The sequence below is a fragment of the Myotis davidii genome, unplaced genomic scaffold (assembly GCF_000327345.1).
Source record: "Myotis davidii unplaced genomic scaffold, ASM32734v1 scaffold319, whole genome shotgun sequence".
NCBI classification, from domain to species: Eukaryota; Metazoa; Chordata; class Mammalia; order Chiroptera; family Vespertilionidae; genus Myotis; species Myotis davidii.
This window is the reverse complement of record NW_006290675.1, coordinates 19,011-38,456: the sequence shown is the minus strand read 5'-3', so window position 1 is coordinate 38,456 and position 19,446 is coordinate 19,011. Positions and strand designations below refer to the sequence as shown.

The 19,446-nt window shown below is 39.7% G+C and overlaps 1 protein-coding gene across 3 annotated transcripts in view; it reads left to right on the top strand.

The window, feature by feature from the left end:
* LOC102764830 (histone-lysine N-methyltransferase, H3 lysine-36 and H4 lysine-20 specific) overlaps positions 1-19,446 on the top strand; it is an 84,606-nt gene that overhangs the window by 54,929 nt on the left and 10,231 nt on the right. For all 3 annotated transcript variants that reach the window (XR_001513844.1, XM_015563869.1, XM_006763710.2), the window contains exons 6-9: positions 7,741-7,865; positions 12,138-12,408; positions 13,870-13,979; positions 17,864-17,939. Coding sequence is in view for 2 of the 3 variants with exons in the window: in XM_015563869.1 (XP_015419355.1) it covers positions 7,741-7,865; positions 12,138-12,408; positions 13,870-13,979; positions 17,864-17,939 (582 nt within the window). In the remaining variant the exon portion in view is untranslated. The remainder of the gene's footprint in view (positions 1-7,740; positions 7,866-12,137; positions 12,409-13,869; positions 13,980-17,863; positions 17,940-19,446) is intronic.

The window sequence follows — 19,446 nt, the reverse complement described above, 5'->3', positions numbered from 1 at the left end:
ACTGCAGCTAGCCTGATGCTGAACTGGACCCATCTATAATATGGAAATAAGCCAGTCAGTGAAAGAAAAATACCACATGATCTCACTCATTTATGGATAATAAAGGACATTATAACCTAATGAACAAAAATAGATATAGAGGCAGAGAAGCATAGAACAGGCTGTCAAACGACAGCAGGAAGGCTGGGGAGGGTTCTAGAACTTTTTCATGCATATCTGAAACTCGATATCTATTGAACAATAGCTTTCCATTTCCTCCTTTGACCAGCCCCAGCAACCACCATTCTGTTTTTGTTTCTATGAATTTGATTGCTATAGATACCTCATGTGTCTTTTTGTTGTTGTTAATCCTCACCCGAGGATATTTTTCCATTGATATTTATGTATGTATGTATTTATTTATTTATTTTTCTTCATTGATTTTTAGAGAGAGTGAAAGGGAGGGGGAGAGACAGAGAGAAACACTGATGTGAGAGATACATTGATTAGTTGCTTCCCCGCATGCACCCCAACCAGGGCCAGGGATCAAGCTGCAACTTGTATATGCCCTTGACTGGAATTGAACCTGTGACCCTTCAGTCCGCAGGCTGATACTCTATCCCATGAGCCAAACCAGCTAGGGCTACCTCATGTAAATGGAGTTGTAATATGTCTTTTTCTGATTGGGTTATTTCATTTAGTGTAGTGTCCTCAAGGTTCATCCACATAACAGGATTTCCCCTTCTTTTTTTCAAAGTAGGGTTTACAGTTGAGTATGCAAAACACAGTTTATTTTTTATTATTAATTAGTCTCTTATTTCCTATATGAACCAAACCTACTTTTTTTGTGCGTTTTTTGTTGTTGTTAATCCTAACCTGAGGATATTTCTTCCATTGAATTTTGAGAGAGAGACATCGATATGAGAGATACATTGACTTTCATACTCAGTCAGTCAGGGCAGGAGATGAACCTGCAACCCAGGCATGTGCCCTTGACTGGAAATTGAACCCTTTGGTGGGCCAGCTGATGTTCTAACAGTGAACAACACTGGCCAGGGTGTATTTTGAATTCTTTTAGATATATACCCAGAAGTGGTATTGTTGAATCGTATGAAAATTCTCTTTATTAATTGTTTTCAGGAATCTTTATACTTTTATTCCAGTGGCTTCAACAGTGCTCAAGGGTTCTCACCTCTCCACCTCCTTGCCAACAGTTGTTATTTTATTTTTGTAACAGGTGTAAGGTGATATCGCATTTTGGTTTTGATTTACAGTTCCTGATGATTAGTGATGCTGAGCATTTTTTATAATGCTTTTGGGCTATTTGTATATCTTCTTTGAAGAAACATCTATTCGCCCAGCCAGTATGGCTCAGTGGTTGAGCATTGACCTATGAGCCATGAGATTACAGCTTGATTCCTGGTCAGGGCACACGCCCAGGTTGCGAGCTCCATTCTCAGTAGGGCGCATGTAAGAGGCAGCCTACTGATGTTTCTCTCTCATCATTGATGTTTCTATCCCTCTCGCCTTCTCCCTTCCTCTCTGAAATAAGCAAAGACATTTAAAACAAACAAACAAATATAAAAATGGGCAGAGAACTCAAGTAGATGTTTCTTTTCTTTTTTCCCTCCAAATATATTTTTATTCTTCAACTAGAGGCCCAATGCACAAAATTCATGCAAGAGTAGGCCTTCCTTCCCCCGGCTGCCAGCACCAGCTTCCCTCTGGCATCAGGGACGCGGGCTTCCCTCCAGCCAACAGCAGGCACCCGGGACCTGGGCTTCCCTCGCTGGCTTTGTCCGGAAGGTTGTCTGGTCTAATTAGCATATTACGCTTTTATTATTATAGCTAGATGATGAGAGAGAAACATCAGTCGGCTGCTTTCTGCACGCCCGTTACTGGGAATCGATAATTTGGCTATACATGTAAGGGTTTATTTCTGGTTTCTCTATTCTATTCCATTGATTTCTGTGTCTGATCTTGATGGTAAGCTCATATTGCTTTGATTACTGTAGCTTTATAAGATGTTTTGAAAACAGAATTGTGAAGCTTCCATTGTTATTCTTCATTATCAAGATTATTTTGGTTATTCAGGATCCTTTGAGATTCCATGTTAATTTTAGGGTGGATTTTTTTCTATTTCTGTAAAAAATGCCATTGGGATTTTGATAAGGATAGCAGTGAATTTAAAGATTGATTTTGGGTAGTATGGGCATATTGATGCTATGAAGTCTTCCAGTCCATGAACATAGGATGTCTTTCCATTTATTTGTGTCTTTAATTTCCACAATGTTTTGTAGTTTTCAAAGTGTTGAATTTTGTAAAGCCCTTTCTGCATCAGTTGAGATCATCATGTGACTTTCTTCATTCTGTTAATATGTTGTTATTACATCTATTCATTTTTGTGTATTGAATTGTCTTTCCATCCAGGGATGAATCCTACTTAGTCACGATGTATAATCCATTTATTTATTTATTTATTTATTTATTTATTTATTTAAAATATTTTCTTATTGATTTTTTAGAGAGAGAGGAAGGGAGAGGGAGAGAGAAAAACATTGATGTGAGAGTGAAACACCTTCTGTACCCCCACCAGGAATTCAGACCGCATCCCAGGCATGTGTGCTGACCTGGAATCAACCGGCAACCCAACCTCCTGGTGCACAGAATGACACCCACCCAACTGAGCCACATAGGCCAGGCCAAAATCCTTTCAGTGTGCTGCTGTTGGATTCAGTTTGCTAGTATTTGTTAAAGATTTTTTGCATCAATGTTTATAAGGGATAAGCCTTTTTTCCTTCTTTTCTGGTAGTTAATTTAACTAAAGGATTGTCAGTTTTTTCTTTAGAGAAAAAGATCTCAGTTTTGTTGATAATTTTTTTATTCTCTATTTGTTTATTTATACTCTAATATTTATAACTTCTTTTCTTTTGCTAACAATGGATTTAGTTTGTTCTTTTTCTCATTCTTAGGGGTATAAAATTAGGTTGTTGATTTGGTATCTTTTTTCTTAATGTAGGCACTTTCTGCTATGAACTTTCCTCTTAGTATTTCTTTGCTGCATCCAATAAATTTGGCATATTGTGTTTTTATTTTCATTTGTCTCAAGATATTTTTAAATTTTTAATGGAATTTCTTCTCAGACCCATTGGATGTTTAAGAGTGCATTGTTTTTCACATGCCTGAATTTTCCAGTTTTCCAACTGCCATTGATTTCTAGTTTCATTCCATTGTGATTGGAAAAGATGCTTGGTATGATTTCAATCTTCTGAAATTGTTTAGTGGTCTATTATGTGATCTCTCTTGGACAATGTTTTATGTGTACTTTAGAAGAATGTGTGTTCTATCTATGTCTGTTAATTTCAGGTGGTCTCTAATGATGCTCAAGTTCTCTGTTTTCATATTAATCTTCTGTTTGATAATTCTATTAATTACTGAAGCCTGATAGTATACTATACTATTATTTTCCTGTCTGTTTCTCCTGTCAGTTCTACCAGTGTTTGCTTCATATATTTTGGTGCTCTGATGTTCTGTACCTATATATTTATAATTATTTCCTAAAATATGTTTAAAACTGTTTATTTTCCTAGTGAATTAACTTTTTATCATTATATAATGATCCTATTTATGTCTAGTTATAGTTTTGAGTCAGGTCTATTTTGCCTAGGTCGGGCCACCTCTGCTCTCATTTGTGTAAATCTTTTTTTATCCTTTCATCTTCAGTCTATGTGTGTTTATATCTAAGATGATAAATCTTGTAGAGAGGATATAGTTGCATTGTATTTTTTAATCCAGATTTTCAAATTAAATAAGTTTTACATTTAAAAAATGTATCTTTTTTAATTTCAGAGGGGAAAGAAAAGGGAGAGAGAGATAGAAACATCAGTGATGAGAGAGAATCATTGATTGGCTGCCTCCTGCATGCATCCCAGTGGGGATTGAGCCCACAACCCTGGCATATGCCCTTGACCGGAATTGAACCTGGACCCCCTCAGTGTGCAGGTCAATGCTCTATCCACTGAGCCAAACTGGCTAGGGCAAGTTTTACATTTTTTGATTTACAGTTGACATTTAATATTACATTATTTTCAAGTTTATAACATAGTGGTTAGACATTTATATAACTTACTAGAGGCTCAGTGCATGAAATTCATACACTGGTAGCGTCCCTAGAGGCTAGCGGCTGCCGGCTGGGTACTCCCTCTCTTCTCCTGGCCACCTGCCACTGCCGTCGGCTGGGGCTTCCCTCCAGGCCCCGCCCCCTGGTCGAACTCCTGGACAACTCCCGGTCAAGGGAACAATTTGCATACTATGCTTTTATTATATAGGATGAGGTGGTCCCTCAGGTAAGTCTACTACCCTTCCCCCCCCCCCAGCACCATACGTAGTTCTTACATTATTAACTAGAGGCCTGGTGCATGGATTTGTGCACCAGTGGGGTCCCTCGCCCTGGCCAATGGGGATCGGGCTGAAACTGGCTCTCTGACATCCCCCGAGGGGTCCTGGATTATGAGAGGGCGGTTCTTAGGTGACACACCCCGGAATCGGGCTCCCTCCTCTGGTTCCAGGTGCGTCACCCAAGAACCGCAGCTGCCGTCACTGCAGCTTGGCAGCTCCTGTGTTGAGTTCCTGCCCCTGGTGGTGAGTATGCATCATAGCTTATTATTATAGTGTCTGCCCCCTGGTGGTCATTGCACGTCATAGCTACCGGTTGGACGGTCACTTAGGCTTTTATATATATACTAGAGGCCTGGTGCACAAATTTGTGCACCAGTGGGGTCCCTCGGCCTGGCCTGCAGAATCGCGCCAAAACCGGCTCTCCGACATCCAACCAAGGGGCCCCAGATTGCGAGAGGGCGCAGGTCAGGCCAAGGAACCCCACTGGTACACGACCAGGGCCAGGGAGGGATGTGGGAGGTTGGCCAGTTGGGAAGGGACTTCAGGAGAGCTCCAGGGTGTGTCTGGCCTGTCTCATTCAGTCCCGATTGGCCAGACCCCAGCAGCAAGCTAACCTACTGGTCAGAGCATCTGCCCCCTGGTGGTCAGTGCATGTCATAGTGAGCAGTTGAGCAGCCTTAGCATATCATTAGTATATTACACTTTGATTGTTTGAATGGACAACTGTACAGTATTTAGCATATTAGGCTTTTATTGTATAGGATAGATTATATTCCCCAAGCTGTATTTTACATCCTGGTGACTGTTTTGTAACTGCCAATTTATACTTAATCCCTTCTTTTTTACCTAGTTCCCCACATCCCTTCCATCACTTTTTTCCTAAGTATCTATGAGTCAAGATATCCCTCCAGAGGGTACATTGTTGCAATTGATGAACCTACCCTGACATATCATAATTACCCAATGTCCACAGTTTACCTTAGGGTTCATTCTTGGTGTCAGACATTCAGATGAATGTATAGTGACACATATCCACCACTGTGGTATCATACAGAGTATTTTTACTGCCCTAAAAAATCCTCTGTGTTCTGCCTATTTAACAACCCCCTTTCTCTGCTCTTTGGCAACCACTTTTTTTTTTTTTTTTTTTAAAGACAGTTGTCTTTTTTTTTTAATATTTTATTAATTTTTTTACAGAGAGGAAGGGAGAGAGATAGAAAGCTAGAAACATCGATGAGAGAGAAACATCGAACAGCTGCCTCCTGCACATCTCCTACTGGGGATGTGCCTACACCCCAGGTACATGCCCTTGACCGGAATCGAACCTGGGACCTTTCAGTCCGCAAGCCGACGCTCTATCCACTGAGCCAAACCGGTTTCGGCTGGCAACCACTTTTTATAGTCTCCATAGTTTTGCCTTTTTCAGAATGTCATACAGTTTGAAACATACAGTATTTAGCCTTTTTAGCATGGCTTTTTTTCCACGTGGTAAAATTCATTTAAAAAAATTTTCTTCTGGCCGAAACCGGTTTGGCTAAGTGGATAGAGCGTCGGCCTGCGGACTGAAGGGTCCCAGGTTTGATTCCGGTCAAGGGCATGTACCTGGGTTGCGGGCACATCCCCAGTAGATGTGCAGGAGGCAGCCAATCGATGTTTCTCTCTCATCGATGTTTCTAACTCTATTTCTCTCGCTTCCTCTCTGTAAAAAAAAAAAAATTTCTTCTGTGTCTTTTCGTGGCTCAATAGCTCATTTCTTTTTAGTGCTGAATAATATTCCATTTTCTAGATATACTAAAGTTTATATATCCATTCACTTATAACTTGGTTGTTGCCAAGTTTTCACAATTATGAATAAAGCTGCTGTAAAAAGCCATTAAGTTTCATCTCCTTTTACATTATCTTTAAACTAGAGGCCCCATGCACAACATTTATGCACTGGCGGGGAGCCAGGGCAGGGTCCCTCAGCCTGGCCTGCACCTTCTCGCAGTCGGGGACCCCTCGGGGGATGTCTGCCTGCTGGCTTAGGCCTGGTTCTTAGCGCGGCTGCAAAGGTGGGAGAAGCTCCCACCACCGCTGCTGCCCTCGCCAGTCATGAGCCTGGCTTCTGGCTGTGCCACGCTTGCCCTGTGGAAGCGCACTGACCACCAGCGGGTAGCTCCCGCATAGAGTGTCTGCCGCCTGGTGGTCAGTGCGTATCATAGTGACTGGTCATTCCACCGGTCAGTCGATTTGCATATTAGCCTTTTATTATACAGGATTTTATTGCATTGAAGTTTTATGGCTTGTTTCCATATGTACTGTCTAAAGCAGTGATGGCGAACTCATTTTTTTGGTTGATTTTTCTTTGTTAATTGCATTTAAATATATAAAATAAATATCAAAAATATAAATCTTTGTTTTACTATGGTTGCAAATATCAAAAAATTTCTATATGTGACACGGCACCAGAGTTGAGTTAGGGTTTTTCAAAATGCTGACACGCCGAGCTCAAAAGGTTCGCCATCACTGGTCTAAGGAGTAATAGCCTTTGCCAGCTTGCCTATGATTTTTTCTTTTCGGTCTGAACTTTTGTGTTTTCTTTATTGAAAGAACATTGGCATTGCCACATTCAACTGAGGTAGGAACAGCTTCCTCTGACATCATCATATCATGAAATCCCTCTTGCCTCTTGAGTAGAGTATATCCTGCATTCTGTAAGCATTATCTTCTCCCAAAGAGCTTACAATATAACTGAAGCATGTTAAGTGTGTTAAGCAAAGTTTTATAGGGAAATTATAATAGTTACTTGTTTTATCTTTAACTCAAAGAACAGTGGTATGATACTTTGATATTTTGACCACAAACATGACAAGAGATTTTTAAAGCAAATGCCCATCTCTATTTTCAGATTTTGACATTCAATGGCATACGTTTTTTTATGTCATTGAAGTAATGGTATACATTTAATTCTATTTTTGATTATTCTGTTTAGAAATATTTCTGTTTTCGAATGTGAAATTCACTGCAACCATGATAATAAAGTATGTATAGAGTGCTTTTAAAATTCATGTGATAGTACTGATCAGTAAATATTCTATCTGAATATCCATCCAATATTTTGTATAATCCAGAGAGATGTTATTTAAAATAATTCACGAGAAATTTTATGAGTTTATCTGACTTAGAGAGTCTATATTTGAATGTTAATAATATCTGTCATTATAGGATACTAATTTCAACTTTTAATCTCTTGGAGCTTAAGCCAGAGTGTTTTTGAGAGTTTCCCATCTCAAAAACCTTTGGGAGTACAGAGATGGCTGCATGGAAACAATGAGTTTTCCTCTAACTTTTTAGTTAATATTGAACTTGTTTCTCCTCTTTTAGCTGTGCGGTCAGAGAAGAAGAGACTTAGGAAGCCAAGCAAGTGGCTTCTGGAATATACAGAAGAATATGATCAGATATTTGCTCCTAAGAAAAAACAAAAGAAGGTACAGGAACAGGTACACAAGGTATGTTCCAACATTTCAATAGTGTTTTAGTAGTCCTTTTAGGATGCTGCAATTTTCCTATATCATGTTTTGTCTTTATGGGATAATATTTTCCTTAACTACGATCTTATTTTTTTTTAAAAATATATTTTATTGATTTTTTACAAAGAGGAAGGGAGAGAGATAGAGAGTTAGAAACATTGATGAGAGAGAAACATCAATTAGCTGCCTCCTGCACATCTCCTACTGGGGATGTGCCCGCAACCCAGGTACATGCTCTTGACCGGAATCGAACCTGGGACCTTTCAGTCCGCAGGCCGACGCTCTATCCACTGAGCCAAACCGGTTTTCGGCAACTACGATCTTATTTTTGTTTGTTTGTTTATTTGTTTTTTGTTAATCTCACCTGAGGATATTTTTACATTGATTTTTAGAGAGAGTGGAAGGGAGTGGGAGAGATAGAGAGAAGGAGAAAGAGAGAAACATTGATGTGAGAGATACACATAGATTGGTTGCCTCCTGCACATGCCCAACCAGACCCTGGGATCCATCCTGCAATCAAGGTAAGTGCACTTGAACGGAATCAAATCCACGACTGTTCAGGCCAAGGGCCAATGCTCTAGTCACTGAGCCAAACTGGCTAGGGCAACTGGGATCTTTTTAAGTTTTTTACCTCTAGCTTCTGGTACAATACTTAGCATATAGTAGTTAGAAAGAAATATATAAATGAGTCTTTGTGTAGTGTGTGTGTGTGTATTTCCCCCTTTTCTTTCAAAGGTGATTTTTGGTGAATTAAGGATAAATGTTAGTAAAAAAACAGCATAAAAAATAAGTAGTATGATCCTAACTTTTTAAACAAACATAATCCCGTGTTTGATTTATTTTTATTTTATTTTTTCAGTATATTTTTATTACTTTCAGAGGGGAAGGGAGAGGGAGAGAGAGATAGAAACATCAATGATGAGAGAAACATCTATCAGCTGCCTCCTACATGCTCTCTACTGGGGATAGAGCCTGCAACCTAGGCATGTGCCCTGTCCGGGAATCGAACCAGTAACCTCCTGGTGCATGGGTTGATGCTCAACCACTGAGCCACACCTGCTGGGCATGGTTGTTATATTTCTTAACTTTCTTTAAATGTAGAAAAGTCCCTTTTTTCTTTTCCCTATCTAAGCAATTCAAGTACCACATTTGGTTTATCCATCTTCTAATGCAGTTGTGTGTGATTGCTTCTTAATAGGTGTCACTAAGCTTGTTTCTCTATCCTCTATGTTCCCTGTTAAGTGGAAATTGTAGCTAACAATTTGATAGATTAGACTTAAACATTTTTAGGTGGATTATATCATAGGTGATATTGTGTTACATAGTGCATGACATTAGAAGGCATTTAACATCCAATTAATTATTCACAGTCACGAATAACTGATTTTTCCCTTTTAAGTTAGGTTTTACTTCTTTTGCTCAAAAAGCAATATGCATCAGCCATTTCCTTGATAACTTTATTTATTTTTTATTTTTTAATATATTTTATTGATTTTTTTACAGAGAGGAAGGGAGAGGGATAGAGAGCTAGAAACATCAATGAGAGAGAAGCATTGATCAGCTGCCTCCTGCACACCCCCTACTGGGGATGTGCCCACAACCAAGGTACATGCCCTTGACCGGAATTGAACCTGGGACCCTTCAGTCCCCAGACCAATGCTCTATCCACTGAGCCAAACTGGTCAGGGCTCCTTGATAACTTTTTAAATACCAGCTGAGGATCCTTGCCTATATTGGGAGTTAGCAAAATGAAGACTTACATCTTTTTTTAAATTCTCACCCAAGGATATTTTTTCTGTAGACAGAGAATGGAAGGGATTGGCGGGGGAGGACGGGGGAAGAGACAGAGAAACATTGATGTGAGAGAGACACATCGCCTGGTTGCCTCCTGCACTTGCCCTGACCGGTGCTGGGGATTGAACCTGCAACCAAGGGATGTGTCCCTGATGAGAGTTGACCTGAGACCCTTCAGTCTAATCATTGAGCCAAATCGGCCAGGGCAAGACTTATATTTTATTGTTTCTTCTATTTTTATTAGCTGGCAATCTCAATATTTCTTATTAACTGGACATTTTTATTGTGAAATAATGAAAGGCAGAATAAATGCTTCTTTTCCAATTATTTACCAACTCAACATTAGGAGTTCATTATTAGCTACTTTAATAGGGGACATGTTAGGGAATCTTTTTTCTTCCTTTTTTGGAATTATCACTATGGCCTTAATGAATTTTTATAGCTCCAATCAATTATATTTTCCCCTCTTTAAAAATTTATAGCCCTAGTTGGCTTGGCTCAGTGGATAGAGCGTCAGTCTGCAGACTGAGGGGTCCCGGGTTCGATTCCGGCAAAGGGTGCACGCCTGGGTTGCGGGCTCGATCCCCTTTGGAAGGTGTGTGGGGGAAAGCTGATCGGTGGTTCTCTGTCATCATTGGTGTTTCTGTCTCTCTCTCCTTCTCCCTTCCTCTCTGAAATCAATAAATATATATATTTTAAAAATTTATAGTGAAATATATACAGTAATCTCTTTCTATAGTTTTAGTTACCATGATCAGAAAATACTAAGTGGAAAATTTCAGAAATAAACAATTCATGTTTTAAATTGTGCGCCGTTCTGAGCAGCATGATGAAACCTTGAGATGTAATGTTCTGCCCTCCTAGATCATCAGTCATCCCTTTGTTTAGCCCTTCGTCACTTAGTAGCCTTCTTGGTTATCACATCAATTATGTATTGCAGTGCTTGTATTCAAGTCACTCTTATTTAATAATGACTCCAAAGTGCAAGAATAGTGAGGCTGGCAATTCAGATATGGCAAAGAGAAGCAATAACGTGCTTCCTTTAAGTTGGGTGGGGAACATCTGGCCCGAGGGCTGTATGAGGCCCAGGAAATAATTTGGTGTGGCCCTGCCAAGGTATTATGGATGAGTTAATTAACCTGCCAAATATAGCAGGTTAATTTTAAGTAGATAATTTTGTATGGCCTGTGAATGATGTTGTAAATATACAAATGGCTCTTGGCAGAAAAAAGGTTCTCCATCCCTGCGAAATGAAAGGTGAAAGTTCTCAATAAGGAAAGAAATAATTGTAGGCTGAGATTGTTAAGATCTATCATAAGAATGAGTATTCTATCAATGAAATTGTAAAGAAGGAAAAAGAAATTTGTACTAGATTTGGTGTTGCACCTCATGCAAAAGCTACAGCTCCCGTGGATGATAAGTACTTATTTAAGATAGAAAGGCACTAAATTTGTGGATAGAACACATGAACAGAAAGGTGTTTCAATTGAGGGCAATGTGTTCTGCCAGGAAGCATTGAGCCTAAATTAAGACTTCAGCAAGGAGTCCCCTGAAATGAATGACACCAGGCCATTGGCTGCAAGTAAGGGATGGTTACACAGATTCAGGAGAACATTTGGCTTTTTGTCATCTCATATTATCACAAGAAGAAGAGTACAGTGTAATAAGGTATTTTAAGAGAGAAAGACTGCATTCACATAACTTTTATTATAGTACATTGTTATAATTGTTCACCTTTATTATTAACTAGAGGCCCGATGCACGAAATCTGTGCAAGGGGCTCAGCCCCTGCCGCTGTGGCGGCCGCTTCTGCCTTGGTGCCCACATAGACCCCCCCGCTGCCACATTGCCGCCTCTGCTGCGGCTTTGTCCAGAAGGACGTCCGGTCTAATTAGCATATTACACTTTTATTATTATAGATTTTTGTTAATATCTTAGTGTACTTAATTTATAAATTAAACTTTATCATAGGTATAGGAAAAAACATAGTATATATAGGGTTCAGTACTACCCAGGGCTTCAAGTATCCACAGGAGGTCTTAAAGCATTCCCCTGCGGGTACTACTGTATAACATAAAATTTATAATTTTAACTATTTTTAGGTGTATAGTTCTGTGCCATTAACTACATTCACATTGTTTTGTAACCATTACCACCATTCATCATCTTCAGAACTTTTTCATGTTCCCAAACTGAAACTCTGTACTTATTATTTAAAAACTTCCTAGTTACCCCTTTTCCAACCCAAGGCAACCACCATTCTATTTTTCGACTCAAGTCAAGATATACAATATTTATTTGATTGTGATTAGCTTTTTTCACTTAGTGTAATGCCGTCAGGGTTCATTCTCATTGTAGCATGTGTTATAATTTTATTTCTTTTTAAGTGCATTATTCTTTTTGACAGTCAAATTACAACTTTGGCCTATGGATTCTATTTTTATTTTTTGCTCTTAGGTGAGCTCCCGCTGTGAAGAAGAAAACCTTTTAGCTCGAAGTCGATCTAATGCTCAGAACAAGCATGTGGATGAGAATTCATTGATTTCAACCAAAGAAGAGCCTCCAGTTCTTGAAAGGGAGGCTCCGTTTTTGGAAGGGCCCTTGTCTCACTCAGAACTTGGAGGTGGACATGCTGAGTTGCCGCAGCTGACTTTGTCTGTGCCTGTGGCTCTGGAAGTCTCTCCACGCCCTCCCCTTAAATCTGAGGAATTGCTAGTTAAAACACCAGGTAAGATGGGGATGGGGTCTTAGTATGTAAGTGGATATGACTAGAGAAAGCAGGGGATTTTAGTATGTTTTATTGTAGTATGTTTTGATGGAAAGCCAGTGGTGTAAAATGTACAACAAAACTACCCACTTGGTTCTGAGAAGTCCCAGCGTACTGGCTAAATGGATAAAATGACCATAAATTGGTTACACACTGTTAAGAAGACATTTTTAAAAACTGCTCTCCTTACTCCATTGTTGCTGTTCACGACTGTTGATCAACTACCATGTGAGTCAACACCAAGATAGCTGGGTTTTTGAGGAGAGGCATTGCACACTGTGAAACTTATGCTTCAGATACTGGCTCACCAATCCTTGTGTTACATGGGAAGTTGTTTAACTGCTAAACTTATTTCCTCATCTATAAAATGGAGATTATAATATAATAATGTATAATGTAATTTACCTGATACATAGGAAGCAGTTTTGTGTAAATATTCTCTTGGAAGTGAATTGCCGATTGGTTTTCACTTTGTTATTCTTTATATATGTGTCAGCTGATGAGAGTTGGATCTAACTAAACATACTGTCTAATTCATTTTCTGACTATTGAATATTGTGGTCAGTAAAAGTTGGGTTGTAGCTTTTTACATTCCCAAGAATACCTTGTGATTATATTCCTTTAAGAAAAGTATCCTAATTGTGTTTAATCAAGTAAGGCAGAATCAAAAAGACTTTAAATAGAATAATAGTTACTATTTCATTACCTACTGTGTGCCAAACTCTGCTATTAGGCTTTTAACATAATTTTTAAGAACAGTCCTGCAAAGTAAATAAATGTCTTTTATTTATTTAGGAGCAGAACAAAAATTCTAATCCTAGTCCTAATCCTAGCCCAGAATTCAGGCTGTACCTCACCGTACTTCTCCTTTGGTCCTTACTATTATTGAATTCCTCTAAAGGCAGTTCTGCCCTTTTGATATCTTCCTGTGTTCTTTTGTGATTACACACACACACACACACACACACACACACCCTCACATTAGTTTGTCTATATTGAGAACTATATTTTTTTTTTTTAAATATTTTATTGATTTTTTACAGAGAGGAAGGGAGAGGGATAGAGAGCCAGAAACATCGATGAGAGAGAGAGAGAAACATCGATTCAGCTGCCTCCTGCGCACCTCCTACTGGGGATGTGCCCGCAACCAAGGTACATGCCCTTGACCGGAATCGAACCTGGGACCCTTCAGTCCGCAGGCCGACGCTCTATCCACTGAGCCAGACTGGTCAGGGCGAGAACTATATTTTATATTAAGTAACATTTTAGAATAAATAAATTCCTACCCTGCCCCTCCCCACAAGATGATGAGAAAAACATTAAAAAAATATGATGAGTCATTTTTGTGTCGTGTATAGATTTTTAAAAATTAGCTTGTGCCCAGTTTCTACATAATCTAATGAAAAGATATATGTATTTCAGGAAATTATGAAAGTAAGCGGCAGAGAAAACCAACTAAGAAACTTCTTGAATCAAATGATTTAGACCCTGGATTTATGCCCAAGAAAGGGGATATTGGCCTTTCTAAAAAGGTATGTTATTTTAGTCAGTGTAAATGCTGAATATATATATAGAAGTTATAGAATGCCAGCATATACTTGATTGATCTGAGAGATCCTATATAGAGACTATTTTGCATTTATGTGGAAATGTGTGTCATTTGGTTTTAGGTTTTCATTACAAATGAAAATGAAAAAAGCTTTTAAGATTGAGTAAAGCGTAAGCCAGTCGGAGAAAGATAAATATCACATGATCTCACTCATATGTAGGATATAATGATCAACAAATTTGATGAACAAAAATAGATCCATTGACAAATGGCAGGGGAGGAGGAGGGGTTAGAGAGCAACCAAAGGACTTCATGCATATTAGCATAATCAATGGACACAGACACTGGGGTGGTGGCGGCTTGCCCGGGGTGAGAATGGCTGGTGGTGGAGTGGGGCATCAATCCGGGGGAAAGAGGAGACATGTGTAAAACTTTAGACAATAAAAATTAAGATTAAAAACAACAAAAAAAGATTGAGTAAAGTTTGTGTTTGTTGTAATTAAACATTTAAACTTAAGGTTTTGAGTTTGCAGTCTTGGTTTTTCATTAGCCAAGAAGGCATCGTTAAATAGTAGATGGAAATAGAAAATTATTTTCTAATTCTATAATGAAGGAATAGCTGGATACTGATTTCTTAAAAAACATCTTGTGCCCCTTAAGTGTGAGGAATGGTAGTTAGAATTTCAGTTGGAGGATGCACAGATTTCCTATTAAAATTTTTTTAAAGAATAACTACATATTTTATTCAATGATTTGAGTTTTTGGACTTCTTTCTTTAGCTATAGGAAATTCTTGTATTTTTAATCCTACATTAAGGCCTCTTAAGTTATTTTTTTTTGTTATTTAATATATTTTTATTGATTTTTTAGAGGAAGGGAAAGTGGGATGGAAAAATAGAAACATCAGTGATGAGAGAGAATCATTGACCTGATGCCTCCTACACGCCCCCCACTAGGGATCAAGCCTGCAACCCGGGCATGTGCCCTTGGCCAGAATCGAACCCAGGATCTTTCAATCCGCAGACTGACACTCTATCCACCTAGCCAAACCAGCTAGGGCAAGGCCTCTTAAGTTTTTGTTAGATATTTACCCATCTAGATTAGTGCATAAATGTAAATTTTTTTTTTAAATACATTTTATTGATCTTTCACAGAGAGGAAGGGAGAGAGACAGAGAGTCAGAAACATCAATAGAGAGAAACATCGATCAGCTGCCTCCTGCACATCCCCCACTGGGGAAGTGCACGCAACCCAGGTACATGCCCTTGACCGGAATCGAACCCGGGACCTTTCAGTCCGCAGGCCGATGCTCCATCCACTGAGCCAAACCGGTTTCGGCCATAAATGTAAATTTAATTTATTTGTATTCTAACTCCTTTTTTAATTTCATTTTTAAAAAATTAAACTTTTATTGTTGAAAGTATTACATATGTCCTCTTTTTCCCCCAGTTGACCCCTTCTGTTGTATTCCTCCCCCACTTCACCATCCTGTTTATTGTCTGTGTCCTTGGGTTATGCGGATATACATACAAGTTCTTTGGTTGATCTCTTCCTACCCAACCACCCATCCTCCCCCGCCTTCCCTCTGAGATTCTGCAGTTTGTTCTATGCTTTTATGTCTCTGGATCTATTTTGTTCATCAGTTTTATTTTGTTTATTAAATGAAATTTTTAATTTATTTGTGTTCACATTCCTCATTTTAGAAACTGCATTAAATCCTTTAAATTCTTTTATTCTTCTCAGTCTTATGACATGGACTTTTTATTTATTCTTTGCTCATTTCCTGCCCTACAAACCTTCTCTGCAGTTTATACAGCCTTCCATGATATCATGTCTACAACTCACTATCCTCTCTTTGTACCTTACATTCTAGTAAGACTATGATAATCTCCTTCTGCAGTGCTTTCTCTCCTGTCTTATTCAAATCTTATCTCTTTTGCAAGATTCTGGAAGAGGTAGATGGGAAGGGCCAGGTAAACTGGAATTCAGTTGAATATTTTGTGCATAGAGTGATATTTGCAGTCAGATGATAAATTTAGTAGTATTATACATGGTGAGTCATGGAAGGCTCACATGAACATGAGGAAAGTAGTATTCTTATTATTTATTAACTAGAGGCCCGGTGCACGAAATTCGTGCATGGTTGGGGAAGGGGCGGGTGTCCCTCAACCCAGCCTACACCCTCTCCAATCTGGGATCCCTCTCACAATCTGGGACTGTTGGCTCTTAACCTCTTGCCTGCCTACCTGCCTGATTGCCCCTAACCGCTGATCTCTTCCTACCCAACCACCCATCCTCCCCCGCCTTCCCTCTGAGATTCTGCAGTTTGTTCTATGCTTTTATGTCTCTGGATCTATTTTGTTCATCAGTTTTATTTTGTTTATTAAATGAAATTTTTAATTTATTTGTGTTCACATTCCTCATTTTAGAAACTGCATTAAATCCTTTAAATTCTTTTATTCTTCTCAGTCTTATGACATGGACTTTTTATTTATTCTTTGCTCATTTCCTGCCCTACAAACCTTCTCTGCAGTTTATACAGCCTTCCATGATATCATGTCTACAACTCACTATCCTCTCTTTGTACCTTACATTCTAGTAAGACTATGATAATCTCCTTCTGCAGTGCTTTCTCTCCTGGCTTTGTCTTATTCAAATCTTATCTCTTTTGCAAGATTCTGGAAGAGGTAGATGGGAAGGGCCAGGTAAACTGGAATTCAGTTGAATATTTTGTGCATAGAGTGATATTTGCAGTCAGATGATAAATTTAGTAGTATTATACATGGTGAGTCATGGAAGGCTCACATGAACATGAGGAAAGTAGTATTCTTATTATTTATTAACTAGAGGCCCGGTGCACGAAATTCGTGCATGGTTGGGGAAGGGGCGGGTGTCCCTCAACCCAGCCTACACCCTCTCCAATCTGGGATCCCTCTCACAATCTGGGACTGTTGGCTCTTAACCTCTTGCCTGCCTACCTGCCTGATTGCCCCTAACCGCTTCTGCATGCTGGCCTGATTGATGCCTAACTGCTCCCCTGCCGGCCTGATCGCCCCCAGCTGCCCTCCCCTGCCGGGACCCGCCTCCTTTGCCAAGACCCACCTCCAGGCGGTGGAGACTCCGGGACTGGCCTCTTCCGTGCCACACAGAGCCACGGGACCCCCCAGGCCTCACCACGCGGAGCGGCCACCGGGCCCCGCCTCTGCTGTGCGCACAGCCATCTTGTGGTGGTGTTGTGCGAGGGCGTGATGCCACCTAGGCTTTTATTATATAGGATGTATATAGTAAGCATTTGGAAATTCACACCTGTATTTTATCTTGTTTTGTCTTGAAACTTTGTGAACTTTATATCAAGAATGGTATCTATTGTTTTGACTTTTTGTGGCGACTAAATTTTGTTTTATAGTCATAACGAAGAAAATTATTTTTGTGGGAAAAAGACGTTTTCTAGAAATGGAACTGATTCATACTGTGAATTACTCTTGATGTTTAAGTGTTTTGTCTTAATAGTGCTGTAATTTATATTAATTAGAAAGATATTTTATGATTCATATTTTTTAATATAATCCCATCAAGTAAACAACTATATAAATCTAATAATTATACATACAACTTTACAAATGGAGATTTTAAATACAGGGTGGAATAGAACTGAGGGCGTGAGTCTCTGGGTACATAACCCTTCTCTTTCTCCTCCCACTTTAGAGCTATATTCTGTATCTACGTTTAGAGCATTTAAAAAAAATCTGATGCCTTTCTCTATGAAGTTTTTGTTAAACCAGGATTCTGTATCTATGGCAGTAGACTGTTCAGCTTTTGGTATATACTAAAAAGGGTTTATTTTATGTTGCATTTTACTTATTTGTAGTGTTATGAAGCTGGTCACTTGGAGAATAACATTGCTGAATCATGTGGTGCATCTCATTCTAAAAAGTTTGGTGGAGGTGAGTATTTATGAGATTTTAAAAATGTAATGCAAAAAAGAGTGTGAAGCACCTTGTCAGTTAACTAGAAAAGTTATTATGTATGTAGGGAAGACCAGTGAGGTTGAAAGTTTAAAGATGTGTTTGCCCATAATATGCATACTAAAACTATGCATGACTCTAGAAAATTATATCACTTTCAGCTTGATCTGAAATTAGTTAGATGGAATTAGAATTATATTAGTGTAGCCATGGCCAGTTTGGCTCAGTGTATATAGTTTTGGCCCACGCAGTTGGGGTGTATGCGAGAGGAAACTAATCGATGTGTCTCTCACATTAATGTTTCTCTCTCTCTCTGTCTCTCCTTCTCCAGCTCTATCTAAAAATCAGTTGAAAAATGTCCTCAGGTGAGGATTAACAACAACAGCAAAACGAATTATATTAGCGTAAGAAAATGTTAGGAACAGTAGAGAAATACTAGCTTTTTTTTTAAAAAAAAAAATATTTCATTGATTTTTTACAGAGAGGAAGGGAGAGGGATAGCGAGTCAGAAACATCAATGAGAGAAACATTGATCAACTGCCTCCTGTACACCCCCTACTGGGGTTGTGCCCGCAACCAAGGTACATGCCCTTGACTGGAATCGAACCCGGGACCCTTTACTCTGCAGGCTGACGCTCTATCCACTGAGCCAAACCGGTCAGGGCAAATATTAGCTTCTTAATTTTCTGTTTAAACAGTTCTCCAGAATGCATCATTATTGTTTTGGTTTTGGCTCAATTTTTGTTCCTATAGGACAGAAAATATGGAATCTTAATTGAGAGGGAAATTATAAATCATCTAAGCCAGTGGTTGGCAAACTGCGGCTCGCGAGCCACATGCGGTTCTTTGGCCCCTTGAGCGTGCTCTTCCACAAAATACCACTTGCGGGCGCGCATGTACAGTGCGATTGAAACTTTGTTGCCCATGCACAGAAGTCGGTATTTTGTGAAAGAGCCACACTCAAGGGGCCAAAGAGCCACATGTGGCTCGCGAGCCACGGTTTGCTGACCACTGATCTAAGCCAGTCTTTGACAAACAGTCTTAGTTTCTTTTTATCACACTACTAGAGGCCCAGTGCATGACATGCGTGCACTGGTGGGGGGAGGTGTCCCCTCAGCCTGGCCTACACTGTCCAGAAGCCCTCGGCGGATGTCCGACTGATGTCAGTTGAGCATCCTTAGCGCTGCCATAAAGGCAGCAGAGGCTCCCGCCACGACCGCTGCGCTTGTCAGCAGTCAGCCTGGCTTCTGGCTGAGTGACACTCTCCCTATTGGAGCACCTGACCACCAGGGAGCAGCTCCTGCATTGAGCGTTTGCACCCTGGTGGTCAGTGCGCATCATTACAACCAGTCGTTCCGCCGTTTGGCCGATTTACATATTACCCTTTTATTATATAGGACCAGAGGCCCGGTGCACAAAATTTGTGCACTCGGGGGGAAGGGGGGAGGTCCCTCAGCCCAGCCTGTGCCCTCTCGCCGTCTGGGAC